Source organism: Pristiophorus japonicus, chromosome 14 (assembly GCF_044704955.1).
Source record: "Pristiophorus japonicus isolate sPriJap1 chromosome 14, sPriJap1.hap1, whole genome shotgun sequence".
In the NCBI taxonomy this organism is placed as follows: Eukaryota; Metazoa; Chordata; class Chondrichthyes; family Pristiophoridae; genus Pristiophorus; species Pristiophorus japonicus.
In genome coordinates, this window is record NC_091990.1 from 27154495 (window position 1) to 27175873 (window position 21379).

At 48.1% G+C, this 21379-nt stretch overlaps 2 protein-coding genes across 3 annotated transcripts in view; both read right to left on the minus strand.

Moving 5' to 3' along the window:
* Nucleotides 1-16140, minus strand: part of slc9a1a (solute carrier family 9 member A1a) — a 107424-nt gene extending 91284 nt beyond the window's left edge. Inside the window, exon 1 of the mRNA XM_070899038.1 lies at nt 15810-16140. Within this exon, the coding sequence (XP_070755139.1) occupies nt 15810-16020 (211 nt within the window). The 5' untranslated portion in view covers nt 16021-16140. The remainder of the gene's footprint in view (nt 1-15809) is intronic.
* Nucleotides 16141-18724: 2584 nt separating this feature from the next.
* Nucleotides 18725-21379, minus strand: part of LOC139279807 (synaptotagmin-like protein 1) — a 60427-nt gene continuing 57772 nt past the window's right edge. The window contains exon 15 of one of the 2 annotated variants that reach the window (XM_070899039.1): nt 18725-20499. In XM_070899039.1, the coding sequence (XP_070755140.1) occupies nt 20360-20499 (140 nt within the window). In that variant the 3' untranslated portion in view covers nt 18725-20359. The remainder of the gene's footprint in view (nt 20500-21379) is intronic. The other variant, XM_070899040.1, reaches the window with a different exon arrangement.

Genomic DNA, 21379 nt, shown 5'->3' on the forward strand with positions numbered 1-21379 from the left:
TACACCCATCCCTATCCCTGGAAGCTACTCCGGCCACGACACCCCTCCCTATCCCTGTAACCTCCTCCAGCCCCTACACCCCTCCCTATCTCTGTAATGTTCTCCAGCCCCCTCCCTATCTCTGTAATATCCTACAGCCTCTACACCCCTGCCTATCTCTGTAGCTTCCTCCAGCCCCTACACCCCTCCCGATCATTGTAACGTCCTCCAGCCCCTACTGCCTTCCCTATCTCTGCAATCTCCTCCAGCCCCTACACACCTCCCTGTCTCTGTAACCTCCTCCAGCCCCTACAGCCCTCCCTATCTCGGTAACCTCCTCCAGCCTCTACTGCCATCCCTATCTCTGTAACCACCTCCTGCCCCTACACCCCTCCCTATCTCTGTAACCACCTTCAGCCCCTACACCCCTCCATATCTCTGTAACCTCCTCGAGCCCCTACACACCTCCCTATCTCTGTAACCTCCTCCAGCCCCTGCACCCCTCCCTATCTCTGTAACCTCCTCCAGCCCCTACTGCCCTCCCTATCTCAGTAACCTCCTCCAGCCCCTGCACTCCTCCCTATCTCTGTAACCACCTTCAGCACCTACACCCCTCCATATCTCTGTAACCTCCTCCAGCCCCACAACCCCTCCTCCGTATCTCTGTAACCTCCTCCAGCCCCTACAGCCCTCCCTATCTCGGTAACCTCCTCCAGCCTCTACTGCCATCCCTATCTCTGTAACCACCTCCTGCCCCTACACCCCTCCCTATCTCTGTAACCACCTTCAGCCCCTACACCCCTCCATATCTCTGTAACCTCCTCGAGCCCCTACACACCTCCCTATCTCTGTAACCTCCTCCAGCCCCTGCACCCCTCCCTATCTCTGTAACCTCCTCCAGCCCCTACACCCCTCCCTATCTCTGTAACCTCCTCCAGCCCCTACACCGCTCCCTATCACTGTAACCTCCTCCAGCCCCTACTACCCTCCCTATCTCTGTAACCTCCTCCAGCCCCTACTGCCCTCCCTATCTCAGTAACCTCCTCCAGCCCCTGCACTCCTCCCTATCTCTGTAACCACCTTCAGCACCTACACCCCTCCATATCTCTGTAACCTCCTCCAGCCCCACAACCCCTCCTCCGTATCTCTGTAACCTCCTCCAGCCCCTACACCCCTCCCTTTCTCTGTAACCAACTCCAGCCCCTATACCTCTCCCTATCTCTGTAACCTCCTCCAGCCCCTACACCCCTCCCTATCTCTGTAATGTCCTCCAGCCCCCTCCCTATCTCTGTAACCTCCTCCAGCCCCTACACCCCTCCCTATCTCTGTAACCTCCTCCAGCTCTACACCCCTCTCTATCTCTGTAACTTCGAGCCCTACACCCTTCCCTATCCCTGCAACCTACTCCGGCCACGACACCCCGCCCTAACCCTGTAACCTCCTCCAGCCCCTAAACCACCCCCTATCTCTGTAACCTCCTCCAGCCCCGACACCCCTCCCTATCTCTGTTACCATCTTCAGTCCCTACACCCCTCCATATCTCTGTAACCTCCTCCCGCCCCTACACTCCTCCCGATCACTGTAACGTCCTCCAGCCCCTACTGCCCTCCCTATCTCTGGAATCTCCTCCAGTCCCTACACACCTCCCTGTCTCTGTAGCCTCCTCCAGCCCCTACTGCCCTCCCTATCTCTAAATAATATAATATAAAAGAGAAGGATATGGGGATGATTGAGAGGGACTAACAGGGTAGATGCTGAGAGGTTCTTTCCCCTGGCTGGGGAGTCTAGAACTAGGGGGCACAGTCTCAGGATAAGGAGTTGGTCATTTAAGACTGAGACAAGGAGCAATATGGAAATCGGGCGGGCAAGTGGAGTTGAGGTTGAAGATCAGCCATGATCTTATTGGATGGCAGAGCAGGCTCTAGGGGCTGTATGGCCCACTCCTGCTCCGAATTCTTGTGTTCTTATGAGGAGGTAAATCCTGATTTGGATAAAAGCGAGATGAGAAATGTTATTATGTAGGCGTTAATGGCAGTATTTCAGAGTGGTGGCAGTAGATACAGGTTGCATCGACTAGGCTTGTATTTTCTGGAGTATAGAAGATTAAGGGATGATTTAATTGAGGTGTTTATGATGATCAAAGCAATTGATAGTGTAGATAGAGTGAAACTATTTCCTATGGTGGGTGAAGTCCAGAACAAGGGAACATAACCTTAAAATTAGAGCTTGACCATGTCACTTTTTCACACAAATCTCCTTCCTACCCAACCCCCCCGCCATCCACCACAATTGAAAATTTGAAAACAGATTGATAGATTTTAGTTCAGGAAGGGTGTTAAGAGACATGGATCCAAGGCAGGTAAGATTCAGATCAGCTGTGATCTAACTGAATGGCGGAATAAGCTTGAGGGGTTGAATGTCCTACTGTTCCTATGTTAGTAAATGTGAGGTGGCATATTTTAGTAAAGAAAAACTGTAAGAATTACACTTTTAATGAGGGACCGTTGGCTGCTATAGAAGAGGAGAATTTGGAGTTCACATTCACAAGATATCAAAATCAACACGTCAAAGTGGAAAAGGCCCTAAAAAAAGCTAATGGAATATTGGGTTTTACGGCAAGCAGTATGGAATATAAAAGTTGAGGTGTAATAGTGAATCTATATAAAACCTCGAAGGTCACAGTTGGAGGAGTGTGTGCAGTGTTGTGTTCCAGGCGATCAGAAGGATGTTGAGGTAATAGAGTGGGTACAGTGCAGATTCAGTAGGATGTTGCCTGGTATGAGGAAATACAAATGCAAAGGCAGACTTGAATTGGGGCTTTTTACATTGGAACTGGTATGAAAGTATTTAAAATGATGAAGGGGTGGAACAGGGTAGATGGAGAAAGTCTCCAGTGTTAAAGGTCTAGAATGAGGGGACATAGATACAAAATAAAATGTAAGAGATTTAGGATAGAGAGCAAGAGAAACCTTTACACTACCAGCATTAGTGACTGAAGCAGAGTCATGTCAACATTTAAGATTAGGTTAGATTGTTGGTTGAAGTAAAGGGGAATGAAGGGATGCAGGCACATGGAATTAGAATATTGTTCGTGTGGAGGATAAACACCAGTGCAGACTGGCTGGGCCGAATGGCCTGGTTTCATGTTGTAATGTTAAATAATTCTGAGGTGGGGTATTCCTCATGATCAATGCTACATTTGATGGTCAAGTGTAGCTTCAATACTCGGCTGTCTATTTTTGAAACTGGCTTATTCACATCCTGGCATTTCACCATCCTCAACATTGAGTCAGCGCCCACAAGCCTTGCATGATTGTGCAAAACAACATTTGAATTGTGCAAAACTGGACGTGTTTGTTACATTCCTAACGATGCAGCCAGGAAAAGCTCAAGTGCAGGAGATGCTGACTGTATTAATGCCCCAAATGCACAGGGCCTGTAATAAGGAGGTGCTTCACTGAGCAATGACACCCACTCAACCAAGTGTGGCACTAAGGCGTAAACTGAAGTCAATGGGGATCAGGGGGAATACTCTCCAGTGGTTGGTTGTCATATCTGGCACAAAGGAAGGTGGTTGTGGTTGTTGGAGGCTATACATCTGAGCCCCAGGACATCACACGTCCTTGGCCCAACTACCTTGAGCTGCTTCATCAATGATTTTCCCTCCATCGTACAGGCTTGGGCTGATGAGTAACATTCACACCAAGCAATGACCATCTCCAAAAAGAGAGCCCGACCATCTCCCCTTGACATTCAATGGCATTACCATCACTGAATCCCCCCCATGAACAAAATGCTAGGGGTTACAATTGACCAGAAGCTCAACTGGACCAGTCATGTAATTGCCATGGTTTCTAGAGCAGGTCAGAGGTTAGGTATTCTGCAATGAGTGGTTCACCTCCTGACCCTCCATTTCTCGCAAAGCTTCTCCACCATCTACAAGGCACAAGTCAGGAGTGTGATGGAATACTCTCCACTTGTCTGGATGGGTGCAGCTGCAATACTCAAGAAGCTCGACACCACACAGGACAAGTCAGTGCACTTGATGGGCACCCCATCCACCACCTTAAACATCCACTCCCTGCACCACTGGTGCAGCGTGGCTGCACCATGTACCAATGTTCCCTCTAATTTTTTTTGTGCGCACAGTCTTTTTAACTGGCTGCGTGGCCCATTCAAATGTTCACGCTTTCTTCCATGTAAAAGCCAGTGAGTGGCCTGCAAGGAACCTCCAGACTTCTGCATGGCCACACAGCTTAGCAGGAACATTGGTGTGTACCATCTACAGGATGCACTGCAGCAACTCGCCAAGACTTCTTCTGGAGCATCTCCCAAATCCGCGACCTCCACCACCTAGAAGGCCAAGGGCAGCTGGTTCATGGGAACACAACTAACTCCAAGTTTATCTCCAAGTCACACACCATCCTGAGTTGGACATATATAGGCCTTTCCTTTATCGTTGTTGGATCAAAATCCTGGAACTCCGTACATTGAGGGAGTACCTTCATCACATCGATGGTTCAATAAGACGGCCCACCACCATCATCTGAAGGGCAACCAGGGATGAGCAATAAATGCTGGCCTTGCCAGCGACGCCCATACTCCGAAAATTATTTTTTTAAATGTAATGTTTGAGATGACAATACTTTTTAAAGATCTGTCTCCTGTGGAAAATGGACGGCATCTGAACCACAGGCAGGGTAAACAAGTGGGGAGCGATGGAGCAATTACGATGCATTAAAGGATATGACGGAATTGTTTATTTCCGAGGCTGCAGTTACAGCGGCTGTGACACAGTTAATTAAGACTCGGGGGAGAAATCCAGTTTCTGCATTGTTACCACACTCATTGCCTTTAATGAGCACAGCTTTACCTTACAGCAGCAGTTTGTACGACACAGAAATGCACAGGGATAATGCTAGAGACACTGTCTGTATTTAGCAGGTCTGAAGTCCATGCACAACCTCAATGTTCTATTGGCTCCTGTAACAAGCAATTCAGAAATATCCATTCCCTCAGAACCAGCTTCCGATGCAATACTCTCTGATCCAGGGCCCAAGGTCACAATCCTCTTCGGAGACTTTTAAGCAAAATCCCTCACATTAGAAATCACGAAACACAGCAAAATATTCACATCTTTAACCAAACAAGTTGAAAATTCATACCAACTGGAGGTGTGAATAAACACAAATTAAACTGGAGACATCAGCTCCCAATACCTGTGCAACTGTCAATGGGCAGAGCGAGGGGACACAGCAGCCTTTCAGTAGGCAGATTGTGGGGACAGTGCTCAGTCCATCAATGGATAGATCGTGGGGTCAGTACTCAGTCCATCAATGGATAGATCGTGGGGACAGTGCTCAGTGTCAATGGATAGATCATGGGGACAGTGCTCAGTATCAATGGATAGATTGTGGGGACAGTGTTCAGTCCATCAATGGATAGATCGTGGGGACAGTGCTCAGTCCATCAATGGATAGATTGTGGGGACAGTGCTCAGTGAGAATGGCTAGATCGTGGGAACAGTGCTCAGTCCATCAATGGATAGATCGTGGGGAGAGTGCTCAATGTCAATGGATAGATCGTGGGGACAGTGCTCAGTGTCAATGGATAGATCGTGGGGACAGTGTTCAGTGTCAATAGATAGATCGTGGGCACAGTGCTCAGTGTCAATAGATAGATCGTGGGGACAGTGCTCAGTGTCAATGGATAGATCGTGGGGACAGTGTTCAGTCCATCAATGGATAGATCGTGGGGACAGTGTTCAGTCCATCAATGGATAGATCATGGGGACAGCGCTCAGTGTCAATGGATAGATCGTGGGGACAGTGCTCAGTGTCAATGGAGAGATCGTGGGGACAGTGCTCAGTCCATCAATGGATAGATCGTGGGGATAGTGCTCAGTGTCAATGGATAGATCGTGGGGACAGTGCTCAGTGTCAATGGATAGATTGTGGGGACAGTGCACAGTCCATCAATGGATAGATCGTGGGGACAGTGTTCAGTGTCAAAGATAGATCGTGGGGACAGTGCTCAGTCCATCAATGGATAGATCGTGGGGACAGTGCTCAGTCCATGAATGGATAGATCGTGGGGACAGTGCTCAGTGTCAATGGATAGATCGTGGGGACAATGCTCAGTCCATCAATGGATAGATCGTGGGGACAGTGCTCAGTCCATCAATGGATAGATCGTGGGGACAGTGTTCAGTGTCAATAGATAATCGTGGGGACAGTGCTCAGTGTCAATGGATTGATCGTGGGGACAGTGCTCGGTATCAATGGATAGATCGTGGGGACAGTGTTCAGTCCATCAATGGATAGATCGTGGGGACAGCGCTCAGTGTCAATGGATAGATCGTGGGGAAAGTGCTCGGTGTCAATGGATAGATCGTAGGGACAGTGCTCGGTGTCAATCGATAGATTTTGGGAACAGCGCTCAGTGTCAATGGGTAGAACTTGGGGACAGTGCTCAATCCATCAATGGATAGATCGTGGGGACAGTGCTCAGTCCATCAATGGATAGATCGTGGGGAAAGTGCTCGGTGTCAATGGATAGATCATGGGGACAGTGCTCAGTGTCAATGGATAGATCTTGGGGAAAGTGCTCAGTGTCAATGGATAGATTGTGGGGACAGTGCTCAGTCCATCAATGGATTAGATCGTGGGGACAGTGCTCAGTGTCAATAGATAGATCGTGGGGAGAGTGCTCAGTGTCAATAGATAGATCGTGGGGAGAGTGCTCAGTGTCAATAGATAGATCGTGGGGACAGTGCTCAGTCCATCAATGGATAGATCGTGGGGACAGTGCTCAGTCCATGAATGGATAGATCGTGGGGACAGTGCTCAATCCATCAATGGATAGATCGTGGGGACAGTGCTCAGTCCATCAATGGATAGATCATGGGGACAGCGCTCAGTGTCAATGGATAGATCGTGGGGACAGCGCTCTGTGTCAATGGATAGATCGTGGGGAAAGTGCTCGGTGTCAATGGATAGATCATGGGGACAGTGCTCGGTATCAATGGATAGATCGTGGGGACAGTGTTCAGTCCATCAATGGATAGATCGTGGGGACAGCGCTCAGTGTCAATGGATAGATCGTGGGGAAAGTGCTCGGTGTCAATGGATAGATCGTGGGGACAGTGCTCAGTGTCAATGGATAGATCGTGGGGAAAGTGCTCAATCCATCAATGGATAGATCGTGGGGACAGTGCTCTGTCCATCAATGGATAGATCGTGGGGACAGTGCTCAGTCCATCAATGGATAGATCATGGGGACAGCGCTCAGTGTCAATGGATAGATCGTGGGGACAGTGCTCAGTGTCAATGGATAGATCGTGGGGAAAGTGCTCAGTGTCAGTGGATAGATTGTGGGGACAGTGCACAGTCCATCAATGGATAGATCGTGGGGACAGTGTTCAGTGTCAATAGATATATCGTGGGGAGAGTGCTCAGTGTCAATAGATAGATTGTGGGCACAGTGCTCTGTCCATCAATGGATAGATCGTGGGGACAGTGCTCAGTGTCAATAGATAGATCGTGGGGAGAGTGCTCAGTCCATCAATGGATAGATCGTGGGGACAGTGCTCAGTCCATGAATGGATAGATCGTGGGGACAGTGTTCAGTGTCAATAGATAATCGTGGGGACAGTGCTCAGTGTCAATGGATAGATCGTGGGGACAGTGTTCAGTCCATCAATGGATAGATCGTGGGGACAGCGCTCAGTGTCAATGGATAGATCGTAGGGAAAGTGCTCGGTGTCAATGGATAGATCGTGGGGACAGTGCTTGGTCCATCAATGGATAGATCGTGGGGACAGTGCTCAGTCCATCAATGGATAGATCGTGGGGATAGTGTTCAGTCCATCAATGGATAGATCGTGGGGAAAGTGCTCAGTCCATCAATGGATAGATCATGGGGACAGTGTTCAGTCCATCAATGGATAGATCATGAGGACAGCGCTCAGTGTCAATGGATAGATCGTGGGGAAAGTGCTCAGTATCAATGGATAGATTGTGGGGACAGTGTTCAGTCCATCAATGGATTGATCGTGGGGACAGTGCTCAGTCCATCAATGGATAGATCGTGGGGACAGCGCTCAGTGTCAATGGATAGATCGTGGGGAAAGTGCTCAGTCCATCAATGGATAGATCGTGGGGACAGTGTTCAGTCCATCAATGGATAGATCGTGGGGACAGCGCTCAGTGTCAATGGATAGATCGTAGGGACAGTGCTCGGTGTCAATCGATAGATTTTGGGAACAGCGCTCAGTGTCAATGGGTAGAACTTGGGGACAGTGCTCAATCCATCAATGGATAGATCGTGGGGACAGTGCTCAGTCCATCAATGGATAGATCGTGGGGAAAGTGCTCGGTGTCAATGGATAGATCATGGGGACAGTGCTCAGTGTCAATGGATAGATCTTGGGGAAAGTGCTCAGTGTCAATGGATAGATTGTGGGGACAGTGCTCAGTCCATCAATGGATAGATCGTGGGGACAGTGCTCAGTGTCAATAGATAGATCGTGGGGAGAGTGCTCAGTGTCAATAGATAGATCGTGGGGACAGTGCTCAGTCCATCAATGGATAGATCATGGGGACAGTGCTCAGTCCATGAATGGATAGATCGTGGGGACAGTGCTCAGTGTCAATGGATAGATCGTGGGGACAGTGCTCAGTCCATCAATGGATAGATCGTGGGGACAGTGCTCAATCCATCAATGGATAGATCGTGGGGACAGTGTTCAGTGTCAATGGATTGATCGTGGGGACAGTGCTCGGTATCAATGGATAGATCGTGGGGACAGTGTTCAGTCCATCAATGGATAGATCGTGGGGACAGCGCTCAGTGTCAATGGATAGATCGTGGGGAAAGTGCTCGGTGTCAATGGATAGATCGTGGGGACAGTGCTCAGTGTCAATGGATAGATCGTGGGGAAAGTGCTCAATCCATCAATGGATAGATCGTGGGGACAGTGCTCAGTCCATCAATGGATAGATCGTGGGGACAGTGCTCAGTCCATAAATGGATAGATCATGGGGACAGCGCTCAGTGTCAATGGATAGATCGTGGGGACAGCGCTCAGTGTCAATGGATAGATCGTGGGGAAAGTGCTCAGTGTCAGTGGATAGATTGTGGGGACAGTGCACAGTCCATCAATGGATAGATCGTGGAGACAGTGTTCAGTGTCAATAGATAGATCGTGGGGAGAGTGCTCAGTGTCAATAGATAGATTGTGGGGACAGTGCTCAGTCCATCAATGGATAGATCGTGGGGACAGTGCTCAGTGTCAATAGATAGATCGTGGGGAGAGTGCTCAGTGTCAATAGATAGATCGTGGGGACAGTGCTCAGTCCATGAATGGATAGATCGTGGGGACAGTGCTCAGTGTCAATGGATAGATCGTGGGGACAGTGCTCAGTCCATCAATGGATAGATCGTGGGGACAGTGCTCAATCCATCAATGGATAGATCGTGGGGACAGTGTTCAGTGTCAATAGATAATCGTGGGGACAGTGCTCAGTGTCAATGGATTGATCGTGGGGACAGTGCTCAGTCCATCAATGGATAGATCGTAGGGACAGTGCTCAATCCATCAATGGATAGATCGTTGGGACAGTGTTCAGTGTCAATGGATTGATCGTGGGGACAGTGCTCGGTATCAATGGATAGATCATGGGGACAGTGTTCAGTGTCAATGGATAGATCGTGGGGAAAGTGCTCAATCCATCAATGGATAGATCGTGGGGACAGTGCTCAGTCCATCAATGGATAGATCGTGGGGTCAGTGCTCAGTCCATCAATGGATAGATCATGGGGACAGCGCTCAGTGTCAATTGATAGATCGTGGGGACAGCGCTCAGTGTCAATGGATAGATCGTGGGGAAAGTGCTCGGTGTCAATGGATAGATCATGGGGAAAGTGCTCAGTGTCAGTGGATAGATTGTGGGGACAGTGCACAGTCCATCAATGGATAGATCGTGGCGACAGTGTTCAGTGTCAATAGATAGATCGTGGGGAGAGTGCTCAGTGTCAATAGATAGATTGTGGGGACAGTGCTCAGTCCATCAATGGATAGATCGTGGGGACAGTGCTCAGTCCATGAATGGATAGATCGTGGGGACAGTGCTCAGTGTCAATAGATAGATCGTGGGGAGAGTGCTCAGTGTCAATAGATAGATCGTGGGGACAGTGCTCAGTCCATCAATGGATAGATCGTGGGGACAGTGCTCAGTCCATGAATGGATAGATCGTGGGGACAGTGCTCAGTGTCAATGGATAGATCGTGGGGACAGTGCTCAGTCCATCAATGGATAGATCGTGGGGACAGTGCTTAATCCATCAATGGATAGATCGTGGGGACAGTGTTCAGTCTCAATAGATAATCGTGGGGACAGTGCTCAGTGTCAATGGATAGATCGTGGGGACAGTGCCCAGTCCATCAATGGATAGCTCATGGGGACAGCGCTCAGTGTCAATGGATTGATCGTGGGGACAGTGCTCGGTATCAATGGATAGATCGTGGGGACAGTGTTCAGTCCATCAATGGATAGATCGTGGGGACAGCGCTCAGTGTCAATGGATAGATCGTAGGGAAAGTACTCGGTGTCAATGGATAGATCGTGGGGACAGTGCTTGGTCCATCAATGGATAGATCGTGGGGACAGTGCTCAGTCCATCAATGGATAGATCGTGGGGATAGTGTTCAGTCCATTAATGGATAGATCGTGGGGACAGCACTCAGTGTCAATGGATAGATCGTGGGGAAAGTGCTCGGTGTCAATGGATAGATCGTGGGGACAGTGCTCAGTCCATCAATGGATAGATCATGGGGACAGTGTTCAGTCCATCAATGGATAGATCATGGGTACAGCGCTCAGTGTCAATGGATAGATCGTGGGGAAAGTGCTCGGTGTCAATGGATAGCTCGTGGGGACAGTGCTCAGTGTCAATGGATAGATCGTGGGGACAGTGTTCAGTCCATCAATGGATAGATCGTGGGGACAGTGTTCAGTCCATCAATGGATAGATCGTGGGGACAGTGCTCAGTCCATCAATGGATAGATCTTGGGGACAGCGCTCAGTGTCAATGGATAGATCGTGGGGAAAGTGCTTGGTGTCAATGGATAGATTATGGGGACAGTGCTCAGTGTCAATGGATAGATCGTGGTGAAAGTGCTCGGTGTCAATGGATAGATCGTGTGGACAGTGTTCAGTCCATCAATGGATAGATCGTGGGGACAGTGCTCAGTCCATCAATGGATAGATCGTGGGGACAGTGCTCAGTCCATCAATGGATCGATCGTGGGGGAAGTCCTGTGTCAATGGGCAGATCGTGGGGACGGTGCTGTGTCAATGGATAGATTGTGGGGACAGTGCTCCGTGTCAATAGATCGAGGGACAGCGTTCAGTGTCAATGGATTGATCGTGGGGACAGTGCTATGTCAATGGATATATCTTGGGGACAGTGCTCACCCAGCATTGCGCTTTCTACAGATTGTGCATTGCAAGTGTCAACAGTGATCCTGTCCAAAACCTTTTCACTCATGTCCCCTTTGCCATGATTGCTGAGAGACGGGTCTTTTCCATTACTGCGTGTGTACAACTGAAATCTATTGGAAATCTTATAAATAATGCTTATTTATATATAAAGTCAGCAAAAACTTCAAACCCTGCCATCATTGAATGTTTTCATTCCTAAACTGAAAATGATATATACTTGGGGCTGCGTTAAAAACAGTGTGGGAAATTACTGGTTCCCTGCAGTCCCACCCCACAACCAGGCTCTGTCTTTCACACAACACATAATCTTAAGCCTGTCTTCAGCCCTTAGCTACCAATTATACCAAATTCCAGCATTAGACACAGATTACATAAATGCAGCCAACCTCTCCTCACACACTCCATTTAGAATCACTAAAAATAAATGTTTTTCACTAACCACATCCAAGATCAAAGTTTTGGCAGAAAAATCTTTGAAAGCTCCTGAGGTTTTCAATAAGTGTGAAACGGTATGGCCTGATTTGTGAGACTGAGCGCCACAGAGCAGGAGAGCACTGCCTGATGTAGGACTGAGCCCTAGGGTAGAGCAATGCACAGTAGGGGACTGAGCCCCACCGAGCTGAAGAGCACCGCCCAGTGCAGGATTGAGTGCAGGTGGGACTGCATGCATGAAGGGTGAGAGTGCGTGTCAGAGTGCCAGCGATTTCCCCTGTGGTATCTCTCTTGTAATCCACACCTCACAAAGAAGCTGGTCCCTGGCAGTTGTGGGGGCAGCAATAAGGCCGAGGACTGTGTAATATTAGGCTTACATTAGAGAAAACATGAAATTTGGGATCAATGCCTGTAAAGAAAACATATAGACTGGCTCCGACAAATCATCTCAAGCTGAAACATGAATCTTTCTTCACTTGCTCTGGCCTGTGTATTTCTTCTGCATTTTCTGGTAGCTAACAGTAAATCAGTTCCAGGTGAAATCCTGTGGGGGTGGGAAATCTCTCCTCAATACTATCAGTGGAAAAACACGTCACACAATTCCTCCAGTTACTGGAAAGGATGATAAGCGGCACATCTTTCTGTATCTTTGATCGGGAGCAGATTGCGGTCAGGTACAGTATCACAGTCAAAGCCTGTGGAGCACCGCAAACAGAAACCACTTTGAATTTGACTACAAAGTAGCAGCCAGAGAGCTCCACCAAAAGACAAAGGTCCCGATCTATCTGTAAATGATTTGTGTTCGTTTGCACCTGAACAAATCCCGCCCCCCCCCCCCCCCCCCGGCTTGACAGAGCCAGCAAATAACCAGGAGTTATTCCCGCCTTATTAGCAAAGGGCGTTGCTACACACCCAGAGACATCAAATCATAAAAGCTGCCTGAGTCAGCAGCACAATTTTGATAACTAACAGCAACGTTCAGTGTCTGAACAGATAAGGAGTGATGCCTGGCTTCTAACAGCTTAATTAGGACAAGACTGTACGAGGTGCAGCCATCTCAAGACATACCAGCTCCTCCCTAACACACTTTCCATTCATTATACCCGCTCATAAAGGGTGAAGACTGAAACAAACACTGAAACGTAATGTCCTTGCACACAAAAATACGCCATTTACTGAGGGGCGCCAGGCTCAGGGGACAGTCGCACCCCAAGGAGTCTCAAATATATTGTTTGGCCATTGCCACTGCTGCCAGTATCAGCTATCTCTCGTCCTGTTCACAGTGGTCCCTCTAACTCAACTGTACGCTCATTTACAACACATCAAAGATATTACTGCCCAGTACGACCTCACAGGCATGCTTTAATCTGAAGCTCAGTACATTTGGGGGTCACTAAAGCACTTTGCTAACTTCTATCAGGTGCCACTCGCGCAGTCCTTACTGAAGCAAGTCTCACTCCGAGTACCAGTCATGGACCCTGGCCTCTCGACAGTAACCCCCAACATTCCTGCTCTGCTAACTGTGCTACTAGGCAAGTCTTAGATCTGACATTCCATTGGGAATAGCCAGAGCATTGGGTTTGGGCTGAGCATCAACTCATGGGATAGAAGACAAACTACCCGACTACGCACTGGGTCCCTCCAAAGTATAACCCACTGGACACAATCGGACCTTGCACAGAGTATAACACATTGTACGCAGCACAGAGTATAACCCCCACTGTACACACTGGAACACAGCACAGAATCATAGAAATTTACGGAAGGAGGCCATTTTGGCCCATCGTGTCCGTGCCGGCCAACAAAAGGCTATCCAGCCTAATCCCACTTTCCAGCTCTAGGTCCGTAGCCCTGCAGGTTACAGCACTTCGAGTACACATCCAAGTCTTTTTAAATGTGATGAAGGTTGCTGCCAACAGCACTCTTTCAGGCAATGAGTTCCAGACCTCCACAACCCTCAGTGAATAAATTTCGCCTCAAATCATTTCTAAACATACTACCAATTACTTTAAATGTATGCCCCCTGGTTGTTGACCGCTCTGCTAAGGGAAATAGGCCTTTTCTATCCACTATATCTAGGCCCCTCATAATTTTATACACCTTAATGAGGTCTCCCCTCAGCCTCCTCTGTTCCAAGGAAAACAAACCCAGCCTATCCAATCTGTCCTCATAGCTAAGATTCTCCACTCCCGGCAACATCCTCGTAAATTTCTTCTGTACCCTCTCCAGTGCAATCACATCCTTCTTGTAATGCAGTGACCAGAACTGTACGCAGTACTTTAGCTGTGGCCTAACTAGTGTCTCCAGTTGTCCTGGTTCAACCCTTGCCACTGGATAAAGGCCTAGCTCTGTTGAGCCCGTGTGGTGGCTGATGTGCAACGGTCACCACACATTAAAAAAATCCACGCACAAGCATCTTCCACCCCCTAAATTGGAGTTCAGGACTGGAACATCGGGTCCTTCATTGAAATATCTGTGAACTCTTGTGGAAGCAAGTCATCTTTGTTCGAGGGACTGCCTATGATGATGAATTAATGTTTTATACAGTTCAAGCATAACCCCCCCCCCCCCGCTCTTGTATTCTATGCCTCAGATAATAAAGGCAAGTATTCCGTATGCCTTCTTAACCACCTGATCTACCTGGCCTGCTACCTTCAGGGATCTGTGGACATGCACACCAAGGTCCCTTTGTTCCACGACACTTCTCACTGTCCTACCATTTAATGTGTATTCCCTTTCCTTGTTAGCCCTCCCCAAATGCATTACCTCACACTTCTCCGGATTAAATTCCATTTGCCACTGTTCTGCCCACCTGACCAGTTGATTATCTCTTGGCTTTGACAGGCCCATGTTACATTTCATGCGTATTCTTGTAATTAGTACGATGTTGCTGGGGTGCATAAACTAGCTAACTTTTTTATTTGGCTACTCAAACTCAGCAACAGACAGCAGGTTACAATGTGCCTAGTATTAAATCACAAGAGCCACAGGCTGAGACCGAATAATCACCTTCGAATGACTGTCAGGGGTGGGCTGTTGCAACTGAGCTCACAAGCAGTACTGACTGATGTGAATGCTGCTTAGTGAGGCAGAAGACAGTGCGAAATTGATCAGTGCGGAATCAATGTACAAATACACAAAATAACACGGGTTTTCCACTTATGTTCCCATTCGCTGATTAACAGACAAAGTCGCCAACTGTGGCAGAATACCAGTTAAGAGCACAACTGGATGTGCAGGAGTATGATCCACCCACACAACCAAGAGACTCAGGCACATAGTGCAAAACCCACTCGTGCACCCTAGATCTGGATACGTATAGTTTGAGACCCAGGTAACAGTGTTCATACCTATCCTCACCCAAAATCCTGAGGGCATGACAGGTACACAGCAGCGGTGGGCAGAGAGGGGGCGAATTCTCACTTGGAGAAGTGAAGGTTAATAAAGGACAGCCAGCACAGAATCGTTAAACGCAAATTGTGTCTGATTAACCTGATTCTGTTACTTCATCAAATAACTCAAAGGGTTGATGAAGGTAGTGCGGTATATAATTGACAAAAGAACTAGAGGGGAAGTAAGGAGATTTTTTTCAGAAGGTTATAATGATCTGGAACGCACTACCCGAGAGTGAGAGGTCCGGGCTACCTCTCTTCCTCCCCCCGGGGCCCGGGCTCCCTCTCTCTTCCTCCCCCCGGGGCCCGGGCTCCCTCTCTCTTCCTCCCCCCGGGGCCCGGGCTCCCTCTCTCCCCCAGGGTCCGGGCTCCCCCTCTCCCCCTCGGAGCCCGGGCTCCCCCTCTCCCCCTCTCAGCCCGGGCTCCCCCTCTCCCCCTCTCAGCCCGGGCTCCCCCTCTCCCCCTCGGAGCCCGGGCTCCCCCTCTCCCCCGGTCACTCACCCAGTTTGAGGATGGAGGCCAGCAGGATCCACAAGGACACCACGAACGGGGACCGGACGTGTGCATAGTCGACGGTGACCACCGGGAAGGCCTTGGTATAATTACTGGTGTGGTGATCTTTCTGCTCGGCCGAGGCGGCGACTCTAGAGCTCAGGGCCAACAGCACCAGGGTCAGCAGCAGTAGGAGCCGAAGGCCGCATCGAGGAGACATCAGGACCAGGGTCAGCTCAGGCCGCAGGATGTGGGCGGGAACCACAACAACGAACACTCCGAACCTTGACCGGCACCGGGGACCAGAGCCAGCAACTGAGCCCGGCGGCCGTCCGCCAACCCCGGCGCAGCGCCACCTGCAGCCCGGGAGGACCGGCCACAGCGCCACCTGCAGCCGGGAGGACTGGCCAACACGGTCACAGCGCCACCTGCAGCCGGGAGGACAGACCAACACGGCCACAGCGCTACCTGCAGCCTGGGAGGACCAGCCACAGCGCCATCTGCAGCCCGGGAGATTGCAAAATCAGGGACATAGATTAAGTGAGCACACGGACTGCTACTTGTGAAGTCGTCTAGTTTGGACTAAATTGTTAGGAGCTCAGAACTGTGGAGGAGCAGAGAGATTTAGAGGTCCAAGTACAGAAATCACTAAAAACTAGTGGACAGATACAAAAAACAATTCATCATCATCATAGGCAGTCCCTCGAAATCAAAGACGACTTGCTTTCCACTTTTAGTGAGTTCTCAGGTGACTGAACAGTCCAATACAGGAATGACAGTCTCTGTCACAGGTGGGACAGACAGAGGTTGAAGGAAAGGGTGGGTGGGAGTCTGGTTTGCAGCACGTCCCTTCCACTGTCTGTGCTTGGTTTCTGCATGCTCTTGGCGACGAGACTCAAGGTGCTCTGCGCCCTCCCGGATGTTCTTCCTCCACTTAGGGCAGTCTTGGGCAATTGAAGCTACTAATGGACTGTTAGCCTTGATCACAAATACAAAGGGGTGGAAGTTATGCTACAGTTTTTTTAAAGCTCAGGTTAGACTGCATCTAGAGAACTGTATTCAGTTGTGGGCACTGCATCTCAGGATCTATAAATTGGCCTTGGAAGGAGTGCAGTGCAGATTCACCAGAATGATACCAGAGCAAAAAGGGTTAAATTATGAGGACAGGCTGCATAGACTAGGTTTGTATTGGCTCAAGTAAAGAAGAATATGGGGTGATCTAATTGATTATGATTAAAGGATTGATAGGGTAGAAAGAAATTAATTCCTTTGGCGGGGGAGTCTGGAACAAGTTAACATAACTTTAAAATTAGAGCTAGACCATTCAGGAGTGATGTAAGGAGGGGCTAGTGCCATTTCTTCACACAAAGGGTAGTGGAAATCTGGAACGCTCTCCCCAAAAAGCTGCTGAGGCTGGGTTAATTGAACATGTCACAATTTAGATTGATAGATTTTTGATGGAGAAGGGTAACTGAGGGTTATGGAACCAAGACAGGTAGCTGGAGATAAGATACAGATTATTCATGACCTAATTGAATGGTGTAACAGACTCGGTACTGACTGGCCTACTCCTGTTCCTATGCTCCTTCCTATGACCACAGCACCACCTGCAGCCTGGGAGGATTGAATCTTATGACTGAATGCACAGGCTCTGTGAATCTAATGAATTGTGAGGGAAACTTAATATAACATTCCAAACTTTTCCGCTGTGAAATAGCCAGAAATTCCAAAACGTGACCCAAGGACTGAATCGTTATGCCATGCAGTGCATGGTGTATTATTCTGCTGCTCAGTTAGAGCTGTGTTCAACCTGGTCTGTGCCTTCAAGAAAGCAAAATTTAGCATATGCCGAGCTAAATCAGAGGTTAAGTGTAGGTAGGTTAAGGAACCAAAATGGGTAGATGGAGTTAAGATACAGATCAGCCATGATCTAATTGCAGGGTGGCACAGGCCCGTGGTGCTGAATGGCCACCTCCTGTTCCTATGTTTCTACATTTCCAAGCTAAATTAGAACTAATTACTGTTACAGAGGTACAATTGGCTCAGAGAAAGAATCAAAAAGAATGGGCAATTATGGAGAAAAAAATTCTCTCAAATATAAGATAGTCACGAATAAATCTAATAGGGAATTCAGGAGAAACTTCTTTACCCAGAAAGTGTTTAGAATGTGGAATTTGCTACCACATGGAGTGGTTGAGAGGAGTAGCATAGATACTTTTAAGGGGAAGCTGGATAAACACATGAGGGAAAAAGGAATAGAAGATTATGCTGATAGGGTGAGATGAGGTAGGGTGGGAGGAGGCTCGAGTGGAGCATTAACACTGGCATAGACCAGTTGCGCCAAATGGCATGTTTCTGTGCTGTAAATTCGATGTAATTCTGTGTAAATTGCTGTGTCCACCAGTGGAGATGCTGCAATGTCCTCTAACAATGCCACCTGAGGATTTAACTTGGTCATGACTCCATGTATGCAAGGCCACAAGAGAGTGACTACTAAATAAAACTGATGGATTGATTGGGATCAGAGACCCCGAGCAGGAATCCAATCCACCCCGAGACAGGTTGGGGGTGGAGGGTGATGGGGATTTGGATGATATTTACTGGGGGGGGGGCGGGGGGGAGAAAGTTGGGGGTCGATGGGAGTGACACATTTACTCAATTCAGCAACTGTACACGGAGCTCAGGAGAGCAAAAGTGAGTAATTAAATGATTTGGAATGGTCAACCAAAAGTCCACAGGATACACAGACTTTATTGGGAAGATGATGATCAATTTTCAGTGGTTAAGTGAGAGAAAACGGGTCAGAGCTGATGGAATGAGATGAATTCTGTGGAGGGTGATATATGGGTGGTGAGACAGGGTATAGAGAAATAGGAATATCAGGAACAATCTTTACAGCATCAACAAATAACTTCACCCGGATCTCGAATATTTCATTTTCATTTATTGTCATTCAAAATTAAAAATCAGAAATGCTTGCGGCAAATACTGAACCAGAAAGTTAAAGGGGTTAAACTAATAATAAACCATTAATTACACTGAGATAAACTTTGCGACAGTTAATATAAAGATGGAGTGACCGCGGTAGCAAACAGGCCAGGGGCAAGGGGGAGAGGGTCTCTGTGTCTTTCAGGCGCTGAACTGGGAGGCAAAGGTTGTACGGAGAGCTTGAGGGCTAAGTAACTTTACTGGATAAGTTTCTAAAGTGAGATCCACACTATCTCATAAAATCACACTAAACAAGATTGAGTCACTTGGAAAGGGATCTGGGGTTAAACAAGACCAGGTGACAATCAATGGAGATCCCAACCATTGATGACAATAAACCACGGGGATCTGTTCTACAGCTCTGTGACGGGAGAATATACAACAACTTGCATTTATATTGCGCCTTTACTGTAGCAAAATGTCCTAAGGTGCTTCACAGGAGTGTAAATCAGACATCAATTAACATGGAATCAAAGGAGGAGATATTGGGACAAAACGTTGGTCAAAGAGTTAGGTATTAAGGAGCAACTTAAGGAGGAGAGTCTTGGGTATGGAATTCCAGAGCTTAATGCCTAGACAGTTGAAGGCACGGCTGCCAATGGTGAGGCTAAGAATATTGGGGATGCTCAAGAGGGCAGAATGTGAGGGATGCAGAATCTCGGATGGTAGCAGGGCTGGAGAAGGCATATATTGATGTTTAAAATGTAAAAATTGACAGGAGCTCAGGGAGAAGCTTTGAGATTGCATTTGATGAATTGACGCTGATTTTAATAGGATTATTTCCAAGGTCAACTCAGAATCAACCAGCTTCACATATTGCACTTGTTTTAAAACTGTAGGATTCCCTATCGTAATTGGATGGGTTCAGGAAATATAGAAATTATTATATAGTCTATGTTAAAAAGACTATCATTTATTAAAAAAAAAGCTTTGAACGTGAAGACATCTGATTAATAAACACAGGACAAGTCACTGCTAATTTATCAACCAGGACTAAAGAAATCATTCCAGTAAAGGTTTCCTTTGGGAAGTTGCTGATGAGGAGACAGTGAGAGAAAGATTCTGCTTGATTAGATGAGCTTTCATATAACAACAGCTGATGGACATATGCTGACTGCAGGTCTGGGGTGGAAGCGAGATCAGCGGAACCTGCAGGCCCTACCCCGACCCTCTAACCCAGGCCCCGTCACGGTGCTCCCTCGAACCCAGGCCCCGTCACGGTGCTCCCTCGAACCCAGGCCCCGTCACGGTGCTCCCTCGAACCCAGGCCCTGTCACAGAGGTATCAATATGTTCCTGGATGGATACAGGTCAAGATGCTAAGTTTACAGCTCTAACCCTGAAACACATGTGTTCTTCGCAAATTCTAATATTCAGGGCCTAACCCCCCCCACCACACCCAAACTACCAATTACCCGACCTTTATCTTCCCAATACAGCCCCCTTATCCTCCCAAATAAATCTGGCTCCCTATCTTGGGGCCAATGACCCATGCTGACTGTCCCTGAAGGACAGTCTAGGGGGTCCCACAGATTATCGATTATTTTTCGGAAAGGGCTCTTAGTTCTGTGCCTATTTGCTGGGATCCATGTTGGGTCTGAGTGGTAATACAGAGTCCACCCACTGCCCAGGTTCAGTAAGCATTCTCCGCCATGCAGATATCTCTTCCTCATTTGAATCCATCCAGATGGCAGGTTTGCCGTAGCTGAGACCTAGAATGGGGGTAGAGATTGTGTGTGAGCAGTGAGACTCAGCCTTTGTCTACGTTAAGATTCGCTGCACAGAGTGGAACTGGTGTAAAAATTACACAAAATCTGGAACTGCTTCCTTCTCATCAGCACCTGATCTATAACAAAACAACAATTTTCATTTATAAAGCACCTTTAACCGAGAAAATGTACACAAGTACATTTGATACTGTAATTATCATATCTTTCAGAATGGTGTCAAAACATCTGACATACACTGAATGGCTTTGAAATGCCATGACTAGCTTTACATAGACAGACGACTATATGTCAGGATCTTTAATGTGCCTCAGAATCCCCGGAACGGGCTGCCAGCCCTGGGGTTAAAAGCAGGGATTTTGAGGTGACTCCCAGGGCAAGAACACTGCTCGTCCAGTCTTACACGTTCTGACTTCACCATCATTTCTGGAGTTACACTAATTAAAGTTTTGGGCATTGGAACAACCTCTGATTGGAATCACAACCTTTGATGACATAAAAACATAAAATGCTGGAAATACTCAGGAGGTCAGGCAGCATCTGTGGCTTTGATGATGATGCTTGGCCTTTACTTCTACAGCATTTAAAGGGCCAGGCATCATCATGTTGGTCAATTTATTGTTGTTGAAAAGCTGGTGAAGTCTATTGCAGGGTACACGGCCCTTCCGCCCCCACTCCAGGATTCCGGGTGTTGCAGTACTGCGACAGGAGCAGGCCCTCTCTACAATGGACAGACAAAAGGCTCCAAGGAGAACTGGTTATCACCAGTGGAAGGAGGTGGTCAGGGCAGTGACTGCCAATACAACCACTCTCTCACGACCACTCAGTGCCAAAAAATGACCATCGGTCAGGCAGGGTGAGATGA